Source organism: Centroberyx affinis, unplaced genomic scaffold (genome assembly GCF_046629955.1).
Source record: "Centroberyx affinis isolate AG114_WGS23_722 - 3 ecotype Tasmania unplaced genomic scaffold, CSIRO-AGI_Caff_v1 ptg005859l_1, whole genome shotgun sequence".
In the NCBI taxonomy this organism is placed as follows: domain Eukaryota; kingdom Metazoa; phylum Chordata; class Actinopteri; order Beryciformes; family Berycidae; genus Centroberyx; species Centroberyx affinis.
Window position 1 is genome coordinate 69,376 of NW_027282971.1, and position 20,421 is coordinate 89,796.

Sequence of the window (20,421 nt, forward strand, 5' to 3'; positions counted from 1 at the left end):
CATACTTAGCATATTCATACCACTCTGTTCATTCTGTTAATATTGTTCATACTGTATATACACCATACTGCATATACTATATATATTACTATATACATCTTGCATATTCATATTCACTGTTCATACTGTTGATACTGTTAATACTGTTCTTACTGTATACATCTTAGCACGTTCATATTACCCTTACAGCTTATTCTATTTATATATTATACATATGTACATTACATTGCACTGCACTTTTACTGCTTCTTTTGCACTTCTGGTTAGATGCTAAACTGCATTTTGTTGTCAGTACTTGTACTCTGTGCAATGGCAATAAAGTTGAATCTAATTTAATCTAACAGTGAGACATGAGACACTGAATTACACAACCACAGCATATACGGCAAAACACCAAAGGCCGTAGAAGTTGCGTTTACTTCGTGTACAAAAATCACATACAGTATACATAGATCATGTCATTCAGTCTATATAATCAACATATCACATGAATAGAAAAAATATTATTTATATTATCTTTTACAATGTTATGGATCATACATTTGAAGTCCCGGCATCTGACATAATTTGCCACAAAAACTTTGAAACTTGCTTATATCCACTAAATTTCCGGGGACAAATCGGAAAACAATGGCTGATGACCACATGATTAGAATTTGCTCAATGTGATAAATTATTAGTCATATGTCACCAAGCAGCTTCGAGGGAACACTGGTCCTGAATGCTTCACATTATGGCTTCAAATTAGATTTCTGCACATTTCCGCTTGATCTTTTCTCATTATGATAATACAAACTGCAGGATCCCGTTGGGACTGAGTCGAAGGTATGGTGAGGTATGGTGAGGCGCCCGTCAGTGTCCCGATTCAGCTGGCGGACGGGTCGTACGGTGCGATAACGCAGAAGACGCAGCCCGCCTCCTGGAAAGCCTGCCTCATCTCCACCTAGTGGGCCAAACACAAAACTGCATCACACACCAGGAGGGTGGCTGAGAGATGCAAAAAAAAAAAAAAAACATACATCCTACCACTGAATTTAATTAGTAATTTGTAGCATAGTCAAGATTTGTGTAGTTGAAGAAGTCTCTCACAACAGCAAGAAACAAATAGTAAACATGTTGTCCCCCACCAGTGATGTAGTTCCACCCTTGGGTCAGTCAGTGATTGCTGAGTGGACTTGAAATATGAGTGAAATTGTATAAGCATTTTGGTATGGGACAATGAAAGGACAGATTGACCATATATTTCTGTTGCCTACTCTCCTCAGAATTCGGCTTACAAGTTATATCTTGAAATGTAGTAACTGTAATTGTCCTGTTTTTACTCGATACAGTACAAAATATAAGAACTACAATACGCAATAAATACAATCCGTACATTACACAATGTACACTACAATACAATTTATAATACAATATACAATATAACATACAACACCAGGAGCGTGAGTGTTATGAATAATATAAATGCTAAATGATAAGTGATATATGGTATTGCACAGTAGGTAAGTGGTAATATGATATAAGTAGTCAACACTGACAGCACAGTGGCAGTGCAGTGATGATGCAATAACAGTACAACAGTCCAACAACTGTACAAGAACTACAGTGTCTTGTGGTTAGAGGTTTGCCCAGAAATTCTCCATTGACTCTCACTTCAACACATCAACCCAGTCTGATGTCTCCAAGTGTGTAGCGTGTGTAGACTATTATGTTACCTATGATAACTTTAACTGTATTGTTTGAGTTCCCATTCATCAATGCCGCCCCCTAGTGGCACAAAGTCAACGTTACAGTGTGACTAACTAACTAACGAACAAACGAACGGACGGAGACCGATCCATAGTCCCCCCTTTGGTGGGGGACAATTACTTTTTCCAGCAGGGCAGTAGTACTTGAGTCTGGTCTCTAGAAATATCTCTAGAAAGATTGTACTTTTGTACGTTTTAAATCGCACCCATTACAGTAGAGTACAAATTTTGTAGGCACAGAAACTGGACATTTTACATGCAACAAGCGAGGTAGACAAGGTAGGGGAAAGCCAGCATGAATGTGAATGAGGCCCCGCTGGCCTCGGCCTGGGTTTAAAGATACTGAAGACCAGCTGAGGGTGACCAGTTCAGCGTAGGACAGCCTTACCAGCCTCTCCTGGTCCAGACACAGACCCACCACCGCCCCGCCGCTGCCTGGTAACTTCACGGCCGAGCCAAACTGCACGAAGCGGCAGAAACAGTATGAGTACAAACACAGAAGACACGCAGAAAACACAGACGGAGGAAGGTAAACACAAGACCTGCACCTACCTGCCTCGCCAGCTGGACCATCTTGAGATTCCCGGGACCCAGACAGTCCTCGGTGTAGACGGACCTGGAGGAAATATTGTTATCGCACCGGTGGCTTTGGCTGTTGGTCTAACCGTAACGTGAATGCGAGAAAAAACAGAGAGTTCACCTCCGCAGCTCAAAGTTCTGGTCCATCAGCTGGGCCAGCCGACTCCAGTCTCTCTGCTCTAGAGCCGTCCTGGAGGGAAACATTTGTTCACTTCTCTACACGTTCATTGGTGAGATGTAACGTAAAATGAGATCAGCGAGGTTTCCATCCAACTGTTAAGTGAATTTTAAGCAAATATTTGGAACCTCACAAAAAAATTAAATTATGTGTGTTTCCATCAGCTGGGTTGAAGTGAATAAATCGAATTCCTAAAAGTTAAAAAAAAAACAAAAAAAAAACACATCCATGAGAAAAAGTGAAAGAATCTTTCAAGATTCAATAAGTATTGGGTAAGTTGTTCTTGTTCTACAGTGTCAGCTAATGTTGGCCACTATGGAAGCCCATTTCCGCCAATGTGATGAAAAAAACGGTCCTGTAAGTCATTATAACGAGTTAGTATCTCAAAATAATGAGTTAGTATCTCAAAATAATGCCTTAGTATCTCAAAATGATGAGAAACTTTCTCAATATTTTGACTTAGTATCTCAAAATAATGAGAAACTTTCTAAGCCATTATTTTGAGATACTAAGTCATTATTTTGAGAAAGTTTCTCATTATTTTGAGAAAGTTTCTCATTATTTTGAGAAAGTTTCTCATTATTTTGAGATACTAATTCATTATTTTGAGATACAAAGTCAGTATTTTGAGAAAGTTTCTCATTATTTTGAGATACTAACTCATTATTTTGAGATACTAAGTCATTATTTTGAGTTTCTCATTATAATGACGTTTTTTTTTCATCACACTGGTGGAAATGGGCTTCCATAGGCCACATTTCACACTTTAATCCAAAGGACAGATATTTTACTGACATTTCAGAGCAAATTTTTACGTGTTAAAATGACACTGGGAAAACTTCTAATTTTGCCATTTCCATTCTGCTTCTCCAGCTCAATATGTCACAATTCGCAAAAAAAAAATTCTCGGACGGAAACCCGGCTATTGTGGTGATTTTTTAACATTATCGCAGTTGTGTAAAGATGCGCCAAAACCACTCAGACCAACCTGGCTTGATCAGTGAGCTCAGCAAAAGTCTTCATGGCTTCGACCACCAGGGGCTCTCCTGTGGAAAGACAGATGAGGATGAAAACAGTTCACGAGACGAGCAAATCCTTCTTTTCAGGACTCCTGGGGCAAACACTGAATACCTTTTGGCCATGAAAATGATCAAATAAAAAAAATATATATATTGGGGCACTGGTACATTCCTGATCAGTCTGTGCTAGACATGGGCTCTTGCAGTTTTAAGTATTACACCGAATGCACTTATCAAAGAAAAAACTTTGCAAAATGTATCCAAATATAAATCCCGACGATCTCTGTTCTGTATATCCGTTTTTTCTTTATTTTTCAAGTTTTCTCTATATCTGCGTTGAAAATTATTTTTCCTATTTTCGACTGTATGTCTTACTCAGAAATCCCCAATAAAAAGAGTTGTAAAAAAAAAAAAAAAATACGTCCAGTACTGTGCAAAAGTCTAAGGCACCCTAGATTTTTCATATGTTGGTTTCAGATGTTTATTTGTTTTCTGCATTAGTGTGTCAGTAGACTGCTGTTTATTGTAAATTTTTGATATTCAGAAACTTTGACATATGCCTAAGACTTTTGCACAGTACTGTTTATATACATATAAATATATCAAAATATCAGGTCAAGTAAACAAGTCTGGTCGTGTTTCATATGAGAAGCAGAGGCGTACCGCTGAGCCAGCGCTGCCGCACGTTGCTGTGGATGCGTCCCGAGTCGCTGGGGTCGCTCAGGTAGGCCAGCCAGAAGAGAGGAAGGCTGCTCATGTCCATGGAGACGTAGTTCCCTGAGGACGGGAAACACACACACACACACACACATTTAAAAAGGGAAAGCCTTTTATGGTGCAATATAACAGTATTTTGGGTTATTAAACATCAGACTGTGTGAGTGCCGTCTACTTCCTTCATGTTGGATATGATGCAGTTTGTGTGATGACAAATTCACTGAATTGATCCGTTGCACGTAATCATTATGGAGTCATTCCTATATTACCAGGGTCCTATGTTCCCCACATTTATATGGCACATAATGGGAACATGACAAAGGGTCCTATGTTCCCAGGGTCCTATGTTCCCCACATTTATATGGCACATAATGGGAACATGACAAAGGGTCCTATGTTCCCAGGGTCCTATGTTACCAGGGTCCTATGTTCCCAAGGTCCTATGTTACCAGGGTCCTATGTTCCCAAGGGTCCTATGTTACCAGGGTCCTATGTTCCCAAGGTCCTATGTTACCAGGGTCCTATGTAACCAAGGTCCTATGTTCCCCAGCTCTAAATAGCACATAATGGGAACCTGAACTGTATTCGCTTAATATGGTTAGTTAGGGTTAGGGTTAGGGTTAAACATAGGACCCTGGGAACATAGGACCCTGGGAGAGCAAATATGTAGAACTGGGGAACATAGGACCCTGGGAACATAGGACCCTTTGTCATGTTCCCATTATGTGCCATATAAATCTGGGGAACATAGGACCCTGGGAACATAGGACCCTGGGAACATAGATTCACTCCCATCATTATCATCCTGGGTTTCAGTGGAGAGTTTTAGTGTCATTATGATGTAAATATTTTAGAGACTTTTCCACCCTGACAAGAATAAAAAAGGGGGAAACACTGACAACTTCAGATTTGGGGGATTTCTTATACATGAATATGAATATGAGCACAAATGTTGCGTATTGGCAGCTTCATTCCAAAATCCACTCCAATCAGCCTTCAAAAACCCATACAAGCACACCCTAATCATATCCACTGGAATACCATAGCCCTGCTCTTCCATGAGCTGCTTGCTGAAGTCCATGTAGACCAAGCCTTCATAGACCTGCGAAGGCAAAACAACAGTCATTTCCTGGTTTCCTTGGATCCCGGACGGCGGCGACTGTCAGTCCGGTGCGGCTAGTGTTGATGATGTCACTGACCTGCACCACTCTGTCCTGCAGGCCGGCGGTGATGAACAGCTCGTCGGTCTCCACGTTAAGAATGAAGTTGGCTCGGATGGGCTTAGGCAGATCCTGATGTATAAAAAAATATTGTTTTTCCTCTTTTTTTTCTTTTGGTTTGATTTCTTTGTGCCACCTTCACAGCAGCACAGTTTTTTTTTTTAGAATTTTGTCAGTTTTTATCAGTTGTAACTGTAAATAAACTAAAACATAAAACCTAGCATAGTACATAAAACGGTAACACTTTACAATAAGGGTCACTAAGGGTTAATTTAAGTTTCACTAAGTTTCACTAAGTTTTCACTAAGTTTTGATAATATTAATATTAACATTAATAATATTAATATTAATAATAATTATTATTAATATTATTTTTTGTTTTTGTTTTGTGAGGATATATTGTCATGTCATCATATTGTTGTGTATGTTATGTCTATTTGCCTGTAATTAAAAAAAAAAAAAAAAAAAAAGAGAAAACTTTTGACTGAAGATGCAGCTTTCCTCTTTGTGGCAGGAAGCGATGGGGCTTGGGGCTGCTGAGATGCGGTCTTACTTTTGAGAAACACAAATAGCAAAAAAAAAAAACTTCCTTACGCTGTCCGTGATGTTGTAGAATTTCATAAGACACTTCAGGGTAGCTGAGACGATCGCACTGTAAAAGACATAAGGAGTAAAAAAACAAGCAAATTATGGAAGGGTGTAAAAAATATCTTGCAGATGGGGGCGATGCTAATTAGATTGTTTACCTGCTTCCAGCAAGACCCTTGGGAAAAACAGAGAGAGAAAGACAAACATTAAGTAACTTATTTCATGGTTAGAGAATAACCTTTAGACTGATATCTGCATGGATCCTCACCACTTGCCGAGGAACGTTGGTGTCGTACTTGAGTGTGAAGTTCTGCTTTGTCAAGGCAATGCTGCAATGAGAAATAGACAGAGACTTGAATGAGTGTTGACATGAGAAGAAATGTTAATGTCTTGTCAAGTAGAACTGCACAATATCGAGGTATCTACCAGTCAGTGGTGGAAAGCAACTAAGTACATTTACAGTACACTTACAGTACACTTTATACTTCCACTCCACTACATTTCAGAGGGAATTATTGTACTTTCTACTCCACTACATTTATCTGACAGCTTTAGTTACTTTTCAGATGGAGATTTGACACAATGGATAATATAACAAGCTTTTAAAATACAACACATTGTTAAAGATGAAACCAGTGGTTTCCAACCTTTTTGGCTTTTGACGTCTTACAAAAAGCAGTGTGTAGTCGGGTCACATTTCAGATGTCTATGAGTTGTTAACAGCTCCACCAAATAGTGATTTTTCCCTCTAAACCTCACATGGTTTCATTTCAATAAATGTTCAAATGATCCCATATTTCAGCAAAAATCAAAGATTAGAGAAAAAGTCCAAAAACTGAAAACAGATTTGTGTATCAGAACTTTGTTTTTTCTTCTTTCCTCTCCCATTAATCATCTCACGACCCCTCAGATTTATCCGGTGACCCTTCGGAGGGGCCCGACCCCTAGGTTGGGAACCACTGGACTAAACTAGCTAACTGTATATAAAGTAGTTCAAACTAGCTCCACCTCCAGCAGCTACAACAGTAACATGCTGCTTACACACTGATGCTTCAGTATTAATAATCTAATGATGTCATATATAATATAATATCAGTCAGAGGGACCAAACCACTACTTTTACTTTAATACTTTAACTACATTTTGCTGCTAATACTTATGTACTTTTACTGAAGTAGGATTTTTCATGCAGGACTTTTACTTGTAATGGAGTATTTTTACATTGCTGTATTGGTACTTTTACTTAAGTAAAGGATCAGAGTACTTCTTCCACCACTGCTACCAGTCCTTAAAAAGTCTTCAAATATCTACATTTCAGGCTTTAAAAAAGTGTTAAATTCTCTTCAATACAGTTATTCGGTTTTCTTTGGATTAGATTTTTCTTACACTGCTCGTTTGTAGTTTCAGAATATTCATCAGCTACTGTTTGCTCAATTGGAAAACATACCCTGGATATTGGGGGGGGGGGGGAATCATATTTCCATTCTTATTTGAAATTTTTGCAATTGTGATATGAATGCTGATAAATGTGGACACAGTAGGCCAGCAAGGGGGAAAAAAGCAGTCTCTTGCGATTTGGTAAATTCAGTGGAAAATGTTGAAATTGTAGTTGTTTGTCCAATCAATTGCAGTAAGCAATTCTCTCAATTACAGCAACTGTCACTAATCTCACCCTTGTTTTGAGCAGAACTGGTAGAACTTCTTACAGGTGGCCTGCAGTAACCGAAGACCTCCTAGGTACCTAAAAAATGAACATAGAGATGTGAAGTAGCCTGAATATTATCAATATCATGTGGTGTTTAAGGACGTCAAAGTTGTTGTGTACAAACCCTTCCTTCCTGCTGATACAGAACAGATCTTGCAAGCTTCCAAACTCTGTAGGGTCATTGAGGGGGTGAGGGAGTAACACCTAGAACAGCACAAAAATAACCCATTAGGTTTGCACAATATATCCCTGATGAAGGCGTTTTACAGTGTGTGTGTGTGTGTGTGTATGTGTGTGTTACCAAAGTCTGGCTCTCCACCAGAGTAACCTCGGCCCAGAAGTTAGAGATGGTCATGGCGAGTGTTTTCCCATTGAATCCATCAGAGGGATTCCCCATTAATCCAACCCTATGAATGATCACATAGATTCACAGTAGGAGAAAGGACATGTGATGTATTAGTTTTTCACAATTGCTTACACACTAAAACTGGAACTTGGGACACAATCACTAAAACCTGAAACACATGTATCAAGTCCCTAAGCAATTCTCTATCACACTTTTTACAAAACACTACACACTGTAATGTGTAGTTTTCTCTCGGTCTCCACATTAGGCACAACATTCAAAAACTAAAATCACATGTAATAATAATAATGTAATAATATCTGAATTGTTCACTCAGAAATCAGAACTTTAGCACTATGAAAAAGGCCACAGGTGAGCTCTCCTGTTTTTGAGAACAATGTTGCAGTGAGAGTTAGAGGTAGAGGAGGATGAGGACAAAAGAAGAGCAAGGAGAACAGTTATCTCAGATGAGATCCGGGTCACTTTGGTTCACCATGTGGTCCACATGGGTTGAACATGAGGGAGGCTGGGCAGAGAGTCCAGACCAACCTGAGCTTCACTGCTGCTTCCATCATCCAGACATTCAGACATGAGAACAGGCAAGTAGCCTCCTGTCTACACCATGCTGCTGTTCTTTATACTGTAGTATACTGTAGTAGTAGTAGTAATAGTAATAGTAGTAGTAGTAGTCCTACATATCACTAGGCCTGTGCTACTAAGGTTGGCCAGTGTTACAGTAATGTGTCATTTCATATTGAAAAAAAGAAATATTCTTGTATCATAGCCAATCACATCATGTTTTTAGATCTTCTGCTCCAGGAACATGATGAGAACTGAGAGACGACCAGTCTGTGTGAACATGGCTTGTGATGAGGTGCTGTGGTCAGACACAAACATGAGGCAGGATGCAGCTTCATTTTTTTTTTTTTTTTTTTTTTTTTTAACAGAAAACCTTTTTTTTTTTTTTTTTTTCTGTTTTTCTCCTACTGCATTGTGTTTTGTCTGTAGAACACTTCACACATCCAACAAATATCCAAGTGTTGAAATACGGTATTTGTGATTGAAATAAAGTATTTGTGTGTTACTATATTTGTGTATATATACATTACTGTAACAGCCTTTTACCACAGGCTGCTGTGCATGAGTGTACCTCTGAACATGCAAAAGGCATAAGTCTACTGATGAGATATTCATAACAGTGTTTTCCGTTGAGCACATCAGTGTGTAGTCGGTTGTTTGAAAGATGTATTCATATGAGGGTTGTGTGTGTCACTTTGTTGCAAAATGACATTTTGAAAAGAGATACAATGGTTTTGAATGCAGTGTTTCATTTTACCAGTGATTTGTGGAGTTTTGTATTTTGTGTTAGTGGTTTTGTGTTTTGTGTTTAGAGTTTTGAGAAAATGTGTGTGAGCAATTGTGAAAAACTGTAATATGATGAATGGAACATGCACAATAAGCTTCACTAACTTTAAAAGTGGAGTGTTACAGTGTGCAGGGTTAGGGTTTCTTACCTGGCATATGACCGACAGGTGATTGGATTAGCAGGATTGTCTTGTTGCTTGGCGGAGTAGTGAGTGAGCCACTTGGTGTAGTCTGACAGGCCCTGAGATGTCAAGAGGAAACCAGTTGCCATTTATTTATTTATGCACAATACCAAGTTTGGAATAAGGCTAGACAGATATGTCAGTATGCAAATATATTCGGCCGATATTGAACTTTTATGAAAGATCAGATACCGATCAGTCCACGTCCGATATGACGGATGTGATGCAGTTTGATCACATATTTACTCTATAACTGATCAAAACTACACTGGCTGTCTATGGGAAGACCTTAACCTGAATTGATATGGGACATTTTGAGCAGAAGAACAAGACATTAGGTCCAAGTGCGTGGTTAGTTGCCTAGAGCACTGATTCTCAACCTTTTTCATATCAAGGACCCCTAATTTAATCTACATTAGGGCCATGGACCCCCCATTTGATGAGATTTTCTCTCTTGGACCCAAATCTGAGAATATTATTTATTGTTAAATATGATTTTGTCCAGAATTTCAAGACTATCTGAATTGCAGGTAGAGAGATAACAGTGAAACTATGATCAAAATAGTCGTTCATCTACATTCTATAATTGTTCTTATAAATGAAATAATGAAGTTTAACAATTCATCAATTTGCTGGGGACCCCCTGGAATGCCCTCAAGGACCCCTGGTGGTCCCCGGACCCCACGTTGAGAACCACTGGCCTAGAGCAGCTTTAACATAGTGCACAACGCACTTTCAATTCTAGTCAAGATAACAATTTTTCCAAAGACACCAAATGTGTCATGCTGAATTACAGGGTGGTGCAGCCATAAAAACATGGTGTCTTGTATTTTAATATTTCATTCAATATAAGCAGCTAGAGCTTCAAGAAAGAGTTGGACCGAGCAGATACAGAATATGGACGTGACATTGTTGTCCAGTTAGGAATTTTTTTTTCTAACTTTGAAGCTGCTTAAGGGGAAATTTAAGGGTAAAGTCAGGGTACAAGGGGTTAAAATGTGAATGATATTAATTCACTGTGTAAGCAAACTATCGTACAAAGTGCAAAATGAAAAATAGAAAACGTGAGGTAAAGGTACAAACCACTTGTCCAATGAGTTGGAAGCCAGTAGGCAGCTTCATCCCAAACACATGAAGCTGCTTCTCATTGATAAGCCACTCCTGGAGAGGAAGGAGGGATACATGTTTGATGCTTTAATAACATTTGTGATAATGCACTGGCGTCATTTGGGTTATGGCAAGGCGTGGGACTCGCCATAACTAGCCAAATTAGATCTATGTTTTTACCATTACAATGAAGAGCAAAGATCAAGCAAATATTACTAGAAATCTATTTGGAGGGCATATTTATTCAATCTAATTATTTATCACACTGACCAAATAATAATATCTAGTTAGTCACCAGTTGTTGCTCCACTTTTTCCTGAGAAATTGAGTCTATTTATATAAGCGGTTTGATGCTGTTATGTGAGAGTAAATAACATGAGAGGTAATAACATCCTGCATGGTATGATAACAAATAATAGTAAAATTTTTGCTGAAATTACAATTATTGAATTAAATATAAATCACAATACACAGGAATGGCTTTTCTACATACTTGTCTGATTCAGCATTTTTTTTTTAAAATGCTGAATTCTTCTCGCGTACTCGCCGATACCCGATCCAGCATTTTGGGCTGTATCAGAGGCATTTCCGATACTGGTATTGGTATCGGAACGACTAACTAAACCCACCGAGCAATTTTACATTGATTAGACGTTTAAAACACGTCTAAATGGCCATAGCCATGGGGTTGAAAAGTGAAAGTTTATTAGATGTCTGTACATAGACAAAATTATCCTGGACTATATGAGAGCTACGCATAGACGCAATGTTGAAATTACTTCTTGTGCTCAGATAATTATCTTGTAGGCTAGTCTATGGGACTTCTCTGGTGCATATTTTTGGTATTTACAGATGTTTATTCATTGTAATAATGTATTGGTCTAAAATAGGTCTATACATAGCCGTAATGATCCTGGGCTATATGAGAGCTAAAGCATAGACGCGACGTTAAAATCACGTCTTTTGCTTAGTGGGAAACGTGCAAAGATTGCTGTAAGATCACTTACGAACCCAGAATCGTCCGAAGCTCCGGTCTTTAGCTTGCGGCTGCAGACTGAGGAACTGGGACAGGTAGGGCAGTGTGTTCCTCTGGAGGCAGTAGAACACAACGCTGGCCAGCCGCGACGCCATCAACCCTTCCTGGGGTTTCTCCAAGAAGCGAGTTATCCTGAAACACAAAACCGAAATCGATTACAGTCAATCTGCAAAAAGGAGTGCCATTTACAAAACACAGGTCAGTGAACTTCTGAGAAAGAAATGCTGACCCGTCTGCTCTCACCTATGGGTGTCAGGGCAGACCTCCACGATGCCCCTGGAGCTGCTCTTCTCCCCTTCCTCCAGCTCATAATATATGACCAGTTCTCCAGGCTGTATCACAGACACAAAAAGGCTGGGCTAGTGCAGGACAACAAAAGCTCTGATGGCTACAGATGGGCTTGTGGCCTTCATCAGGGTCATCATGAAACACATTCAAAACAGTAAAAAAATAAAAGACAACCAATCATATACATCCACACACATATCAGCCAACGGGGTACCTACAAAGATGGGTTGGGTATATGGCCATGTGGCTTCAGGCCAATTTTCAGGCCTATTTTTTTTACCTTTTTGAATTTTTTCTGCTACCCTATTTAAATGTTGTTTGTAATGTGTTTCATGATGGCCCTGATGAAGGCCACAAGCCGAAACATGTTGGTCTAACAATAAAGTTGTTCTATATACTACAAGTGTTGCTGGAGTTTTGACCTTTACAGATTTAGAGCTCACAGGACAGGCAGCCTGCTAAACCTTCCAAAGGGCCATGAGCATTGAAAACACGGCAGCGGTAAACATGTCGTTCACCCCCTTTGGGCCAATCAGTAACAAGTTGTAAACATATGAAAAAGGTCAAACGTTTTAAGTCAAGACAAATACATTTTGTAGTACCATTTGCACTGTCAATGTGTGGACCCATATTGGGTGAGTGCACAAATGATGCAGTCACCCCCTTGGGCCAATCAGTAAATAAATGAAAAACTCAAATGGTGCAAAATCTAATATTGTGTACATTGATGGTCCTGGAGACAAAATTGTAGATCAAGGATAGCTGGATATGTGCTCCAAATTACATGTCATTCCAACTTGTGTTGTGGGAGATGTGACTGGTTATGGAATTTTGACCTCCAATTGTGTAGTTTTGTACAGTGTAATTTTGAAAATGCCACAACACAGTGGTGAGATGCATCATTCCCCCCATGTTCCATCAAAATCCCATCAGCGGTGTTTGAGATCGGGCTGTAGTCGAGACCGCCTTGGTCGAGTCCAAGTCCAGATCAAGTCACTGGTGAATCGAGTCTGATTCAAGACCAAGACCGAGGGGGGTCGAGACCGAGTCGAGACCAAGACCGAGGGGAGTCGAGAGCGAGTGAAGACCAAGACCGGGGGGGGAGGTGAGAGGGTTGAGACCGAGTCGAGACCAAGACCGAGGGGGGGTTGAGACCGAGTCGAGACCAAGACCGGGGAGGAGTTGAGAGGGTCGAGACTGAGTCAAGACCAAGACCGAGGGGGAGTTGAGAGGGTCGAGACCGAGTCGAGGCCAAGACCGAGGGGGGTCGAGACCGAGTCGTCGAGACCAAGACCGAGGGGGGTCGAGACCAAGTCGTCGAGACCAAGACTGAGGGGGGTCGAGACCGAGTCGAGACCAAAACCGCAAAACTACGAGTCCAACTCGGCTACCATTGTATTTATTGACTAAAATAGCATATTTTTGTTTATTGCCAAAAATAGAAGGGAGGTTTCTAAAGACATTTCAACAAAATTAGCATGTTTTGAGGACAAAGTTAATTGTAGGCATCTTGTTTATGTTCATAACATACAGTAGTTGCACCTTTACTTAACTAGAAGTGGATTAATCTATTTCACCTACTTTTTCTTACTGCTCCACAACCACATGCTGCTCTCAGCACTGCTTGACTGAAAATATTCTTACCTGTAATTTAAGAAGGCGAAGACGAAGGAAAAAAGACAGAGAAAGACAGAGCGAGAGCAGGAGTAACGTTACATATGGACATGGTGAGTTTTTTTTTTTTTTAATCAAAACGAAGTCATTGGTTGGGTAGTTGTCATATCACCAATCAGCAGTCACTAAACCTTTCGGTGGGCGCATAACTTTATCAACTGTGAAAATTGTATCATTCGCTGCTGGTCACTTTCTTAGAAGAGAATTATAAAAAAAACAATAATATTATGTGACGTTAATTCATCCGAGACCGATTCAAGACCGAGTCATATTCACTCCCGAGACCGATTCAAGTCCGAGTCATATTAACTACGAGTCCGAGACGAGGCCAAGACCGTCAAAAATCGGTCTCGAGTACTACAGCCCTGGTTTGAGATATTGGTGTTTAAGACGAACAAATGAGCGGATCAACCCACAGAATATCCCATGGACACAATGCATTGGATGGCTCTATCTCAATTGGATATGAGTATCTGTATGCCCATTAGGTATGTGTGTTGGCAATTTGTGCTTTTACATCCCAGCCTAAAGCATGGGGTTGTAAGTTAGTAAGTAAGTCAAATACCCACAACTCACCTTCGACCTGAAGAAGCGGGTAACTTGGGCGATGTCAAAGTTCTGGTCTGCGCAGAGCATGTCTCCTGCGATCTGCTCGTAGAAAACAAAAAACATCCTCATCGTGTGTCAGACACTCACTCGGTTCTTACAAAATACACCCAGACAACGTGATGAGAAGTAGCGTGTGAGCAGACATCTACTCTCTCTACTGCCATCTACAGGTGAGATGACCGTACCACCATGATGTCGTCCTGCAGCTTGCGGCTGCGTATGGCCAGCTCCAGGTCAGCCACGGCCCCCAGGCGGTCCTCCAAGGTGGTGCTGCCGTCGTTCACCACGTTTTCCACCGGGAAGTCGTTGGCCGTCGCCCAGCGCTCATAGTACTTATACCTGCACGACGAAACAGAATGAGAACAGAGCAGATTCAGGGTTCCTACACATTTTCAATTAAAAAATTCCATACTTTTTCCAGACCTTGATTTGTTTTGAAGATTTTGTCTGGTGTTCAATATGATTTACGCAGATAGACATCTTGCCCCTGCTAACTAGGTCATATCACTGTATAGATGAAGATTGTTCTTCACAGCGACAAATATCACAATATGTGAGATGATTGGCAGGGTTCCTACACGGTCTCCATTTTAAAATTCCATATTTTTCCCAGACCCTATGTTCTTGACTGGATTTGATTTTGGTGGGTATTTGATATAATGCATGCTGACAGCGGCTGGGTAATAAGAGCGTCCCTCTATCTGAACATTATTCTTCACATCAACAAAAACTGTGGACTCAAAGTGGCTCTACAACAACATAAAAGCTAGAATTATGTGTGTATCGGACCTGAACCGCAACATTTTCCATACTTTTCCAGGCATTTTTTTCAAATTCCCAAACTATTCAAAACCCGGAAATGATCAAATTCATTTTTACTATTTTTCCAGACTTTCCAGACCTGCGTAGGAACCCTGAGAATATTTTAAATAAACATAAGAGACAGATGAATCAACATATAAACAATGAATGCAGGGATAGTGCGGTGGTCAGAACTGAAGATACTCTCTTTCTGTACTCACTTGTCTGCATTAGTGACCAGATAGACTTCTGTGAACAACTGACGCCTGGAGAGAAATCAGAGACATACAGTAAGCAGGATTCAACCGTTGTGTCACCTATACAGACGTTTTAATCGACTCTGGTGACACAGAGACTCGTCTTCAGGACCGTCGCCACGGCAACGCACATGTTGACTGTTTCCCACCAGAAGTCCAGGATCTTCCTTCCTCCTATGCCAGGAAGCAAGGCCTTTGGTACCCCAGTCAGGTGGCTGTACAAGCCTGTGTCATCGTTCTGGGGTGGGAGAGGACAGATGGAAAGAACAGCTACACTGGTTATTATAAATCATTAGAATGGGATGCCATGCCATCAGTACAAAAAATAATGCTCCTATGCAGCAACACCAAACATGCCGTTCTTGAACATAACTTTGGATTTTGGCATAAAAGCTTTTTGCTGTATGCCTACAAGAATCAGTGGTGGAAGAAGTACTCAGATCTTTAAGTAAAGAAGTAGAAATACCACAGTATAAAAATACTCTGTTACAAGTAAAAGTCCTGCATTCAAAATGTTACTTAAGTAAAAGTACAAAAGTATTAGCATCAAAATGTACTTAAAGCAACAAAAGTAAAAGTACTCATTATGCAGAATGGCCCATTTCAGAATAATACATTATATATTATATTATTGAATTATAATTATTGATGCATTAATGTGTAAGCATCACTTTAATGTTGCAGCTGGAAAAGGTGGGGCTGATTTCCACTACTTTATATACTGCTGGGTAGCTTACAGTAATCTATAATAATACATCACAATTTATTAGTTGATTATATTTTGTATTAATAATCTGAATCTGCAAAGTAACTAGTAACTTAAGTTATCAAATAAAGGTAGAGGAGTAAAAAGTATAATATTTCCCTCTGAAATGTAGTGGAGTAGAAGTATAAAGTAGCATAAAATGGTAATACTTAAGTAAAGTACAAGTACATCAAAACTGTACTTAAGTACAGTATTCGAGTAAATGTAGCTGCTTAGTTACTTTCCACCTCTGCCTACAATGTAGGTAATTTGTAACATAACGTTTATAGACTTTTTATAGTAGTGCATTAGTGCATTCTCACTGATTCATGCTTTACATGTACATTTATCATAGGTTCATATAGCGGTCATATAGCATGTTGCAATTAATGCCTAATAGAGCTACTGAACTATGCGTATTACGTTATGGAAATTTAAGTCACACTTGAGACTCTTAAGTGTTCTCAGCCGTGAGAGCGTTACGCCAAACTCTTAAAGAAACTCCCACTTTAATGTTTACCTTGCTTATCGGTACACATTCATACCTCTTGAAACATTACTTAATGTATTTTCTCAATCATAACGTTCCCCTTGTTAATTCGGCATAAATATAATCCACCAACCAGCATTATTTTAATAAAAAGTCAATTTTAAGCATCGGTTCACCTCTGAATGTTTTCTTCCACCAAACATGGTGGAGGGCGGTAACGAACGGTGTGACCCAATACTAAAAATGATAATTTTATTGATATAAAGTGCTGCTTGTTAGATCAGATGTATGCCGGCTGTAGCAGTAGACCTTCATAATTCTGAGAAGGTCTTAAATTTGTTCTACAATCTATGTACATTTGCAGATTAGCGAGGCTGAGTTTAACTGCCAGATTTTCAACAGAGTTCGGTGTGAGGTGTAATGTACTGTGACCGCTACACCGCTATGCGAACTTTGCACCAGATTATACCTGGTTTCTGCCGCCACGTCTAAAACAACTTACCTTTATTTGTGTCTCTAAAACGGTTCCGTGACCGGCCACCAGTAGTATACAGATCATTGGTAAGACGTATGAGCCTTTCAATCAATAAAACGGACTGCACGGGTGCATAAAAAATACTTCCAGGGCTTGAGAGACCAGTATCAAACTATTATCTAGCCAACTAGAGAAAACCTCCTTTGACACACAGTTTAACAGAAAATAACACTTCCGGTTTGGGGGTTTAGCCTTCAAAATAAAAGCGCGAGATTTTAAACGTATAACTGTTTTAAACCACTTACTTTGTATTTCATCTTCAAATTCACTAAGTGAGCACCAATATTAATGTTTGATATAAAAATAATAATACAAAAGTGCCATAATATGCGCCATTTTTAACTATAAACGCTGCATATATTACACTTTCTGACATTTTCTGACTAAATTGGACACTGTACAGTTTAACTTTCATTGTAAGTGCACAAGTTACATGTCAAAACACTTTCACTGCACACTAACATTTAGGTCCATGCTGTTTAAAAAAAAGTCATGGCAGGCCCTCAAAATCAGCCATACTAACACTGTGACATTTGTAGAATAAAGTAGACACTGTACAGTTTTGACTTGTGCACTTACAATCAAAGGTGACCTGTGTAGTGTTTAATCTGTGTAGCCTATGTAGTCCAAAAATTTAAATGTAGAGGGGAACCATCAACTAAATGATTACAACAATTCTTATCATGGAAAAACATTGTACATATTGTATAGTTGCACTTTGTTGCTTAATTATTTGTTTTAGTGTGCAAAAAGACGTTTTTTAAGTCAACATTTGAGTGTTGTGGAATTCTAAAATTACGACCTTATTCTGAAAAAATCGCACCGGAAGTCTTATTCTTATTTCAGCTAGCTAGCCAGCCAGCCAGAGATGAGAAAAAATGTCACTTCCGGTCATAACCTTCAAAATAAAACTACTATTTGCCGAACATGTTTAAAAAAAATGAGTAATACAAAATTGAGTAATACAAAGTACAGAGGTGAAAATAAACATTGCATTCAAGGAGGAATATGTGGGAAATTCAAAGACTTGCTGTTTCTTGCAAAATGTCTTTACACAGTATATATCAATAGGCCTATGCAAGATGCCACATACAAAGGAATCCTCAAACATCCCACTACTATAATTGGAGAGCGGTTTGTGTGTTTGTGTGTCCCACCATGGATGAGAGGAGAGGAGAGAAGAGGAGAGGAGACAAGGAGAGGAGAGGAGGAGAGGAGACAAGGAGAGAGGAGGAGAGGAGAGAGGAGACAAGGAAAGGAGAGGAGAGGAGACAAGGAAAGGAGAGGAGAGGAGAGGAGACAAGGAAAGGAGAGGAGAGGAGAGGAGAGGAGAGGAGAGGAGAGGAGAGGAGAGGAGAGGAGAGGAGAGGAGAGGAGAGAGACAAGGAGAGGAGAGGAGGAGAGGAGACAAGGAGAGAGGAGGAGAGGAGAGAGGAGACAAGGAACGGAGAGGAGAGGAGACAAGGAAAGGAGAGGAGAGGAGAGGAGACAAGGAAAGGAGAGGAGAGGAGAGGAGAGGAGAGGAGAGGAGAGAGACAAGGAGAGGAGAGGAGGAGAGGAGACAAGGAGAGAGGAGGAGAGGAGAGAGAAGACAAGGAGAGGAGACGAGAGAGGAGAGGAGAGAGGAGACAAGGAGAGGAGAGGAGACAAGGAGAGAAGAGGAGAGAGGAGAGGAGACAAGGAGAAGAGAGGAGACGAGACGAGACAAGGTGAGGGGAGGAGAGGAGAGGAGAGGAGAGGAGGAGAGGAGACAAGGAGAGGAGAGGACAGGAGGAGAGGAGACAAGGAGAGGAGAGAGGAGAGGAGACAAGGAGAGGAGAGAAGAGGAGGAGACAAGGAGAGGAGGAGAGGAGACAAGGAGAGGAGAGAGGAGACAAGGAAAGGAGAGAGGAGAGGAGAGGACAGGAGACAAGGAGAGGAGACGAGGAGAGGAGGAGGTTATAAATTCTAGGCAAACTTATTCCAGGGAACTTGGAAGGCTGTCTACTTTCTTATTTTCTTATCATTTTCATTCTATTTTACCAATTTCAGAGGCACAATTGTTCCTCTGCAAGATGTCTTATGCCAAAAATATACAAAGAAATTCTTAAACATCAAACTTACACCAAATAATTCCTATTCCTTGAGTGATGACATGAGCGAGAGTCGTCCCCAACGTCACGCAAATCAACGCAAATTATGACATACAGTATATGATTTGTTTTTTTATTTTATTTTTATAAAGACATACATAGGCTAGCTACAATGCAATGCTTACCAACTCCTTTTCATTTAGTTAGTTACATTGTTGCAATGCAATTGTCCTTGTCTCCAGTTAGGCTTAATGGAAAGACGTACAAAAATACAAAGCAAAAAGAGCTGAGCTATTAACTGGATGACATAATTCGTATCATCTGGTCGAATTGAAATAGAGATAATAAAGATGCAAACAAGTCAAAGAGTGAATAAAATATCTTGGAGACTTCAACATGAGTGCATTTGATACAGCAAAGCACAGTACTGAAAAGGTTAAGAAAAAAAAGAAAACATGTACATGAAAAGTTGTTCGTACAGCTTGTTTTAGAGCTTATTGAATGTTGATGGAATGATCGTTGTAAGTTTGTTGAAGGAGGCATTCCATGAGGGCGTCAAAAAAACTGATTTCTGGCTTTTCAAGCTAGAAAGTTCAACGCTTTTTTTTCCTTGTTTCAAGTCCAAAATGTCATTATGATTGGGTTGTCTTCATCAGGCAAAGGACTTAAAGGAATAGTTCGCCCAAAAATGAAAATTCTGTCTACTCCCCCTCATGCCAAATGAAACACAGGTGAAATTTGTTAGTCCATATAACACACAGGGAGGTTGCAGCACAACTTGGTAGCAGCCTTCTCCAAAACAACTGAAGTCAATGGGGACCTGTTCTTTAGAGTTCCAAAACAAAAACAGCCAAACAATCACACTGTGAATAGAAAGACCTATACACCATTATTTGTTGCAAATCAATCAGCTGTAGTTAAGATTTGCACTAAATGATGGTGTAAATATACTGTAGGTCTTTTTGGAACTCTGAAGAACTGGTCCCCACTGACTTCAGTTGTTTTGGAGAAGGCTGCTATGGAGTTGTGCTGGCAACCTCCCTGTGTGTTATATGGTCAAACCACACCTGTGTTTCAACTGGCATGAGGGGGAGTGGATGACAGAATTTTAATTTTTGGGTGAACTATTCCTTTAAACAGTATTTCAATGCTTTAAAAAG

General features: G+C 39.9%; 1 protein-coding gene across 1 annotated transcript; it reads right to left on the reverse strand.

Moving 5' to 3' along the window:
* Window positions 1-404: 404 nt before the first annotated feature.
* On the reverse strand, window positions 405-17,298 carry gkup (glucuronokinase with putative uridyl pyrophosphorylase). The gene is made up of 23 exons (XM_071547378.1): window positions 17,157-17,298; window positions 15,551-15,657; window positions 15,384-15,428; window positions 14,547-14,700; window positions 14,329-14,400; window positions 12,034-12,122; window positions 11,766-11,922; window positions 10,731-10,808; window positions 9,615-9,706; window positions 8,056-8,161; window positions 7,879-7,958; window positions 7,722-7,790; window positions 6,318-6,378; window positions 6,208-6,224; window positions 6,056-6,113; window positions 5,441-5,533; window positions 5,283-5,343; window positions 4,188-4,301; window positions 3,494-3,551; window positions 2,449-2,517; window positions 2,301-2,364; window positions 2,137-2,208; window positions 405-943 (listed from the first exon to the last, which is right to left on the reverse strand). Exons 1-23 carry the CDS (start codon window positions 17,211-17,213, stop codon window positions 866-868), a joined length of 1,851 nt encoding a protein of 616 aa, XP_071403479.1. The 5' UTR covers window positions 17,214-17,298; the 3' UTR covers window positions 405-865.
* Window positions 17,299-20,421: the final 3,123 nt, after the last annotated feature.

Coding starts and splice junctions, on each gene's coding strand:
- gkup (XM_071547378.1), bottom strand. CDS start 17,213: ATGATCTGTATACTACTGGTGGCCGGTCACGGAACCGTTTTAGAGACA. Junction 15,658..17,156: donor TTTTAGAGACACAAATAAAG/GTAAGTTGTTTT, acceptor CTCCCACCCCAG/AACGATGACACAGGCTTGTA. Junction 10,809..11,765: donor GGAGCTTCGGACGATTCTGG/GTTCGTAAGTGA, acceptor CTTCCTCTCCAG/GAGTGGCTTATCAATGAGAA.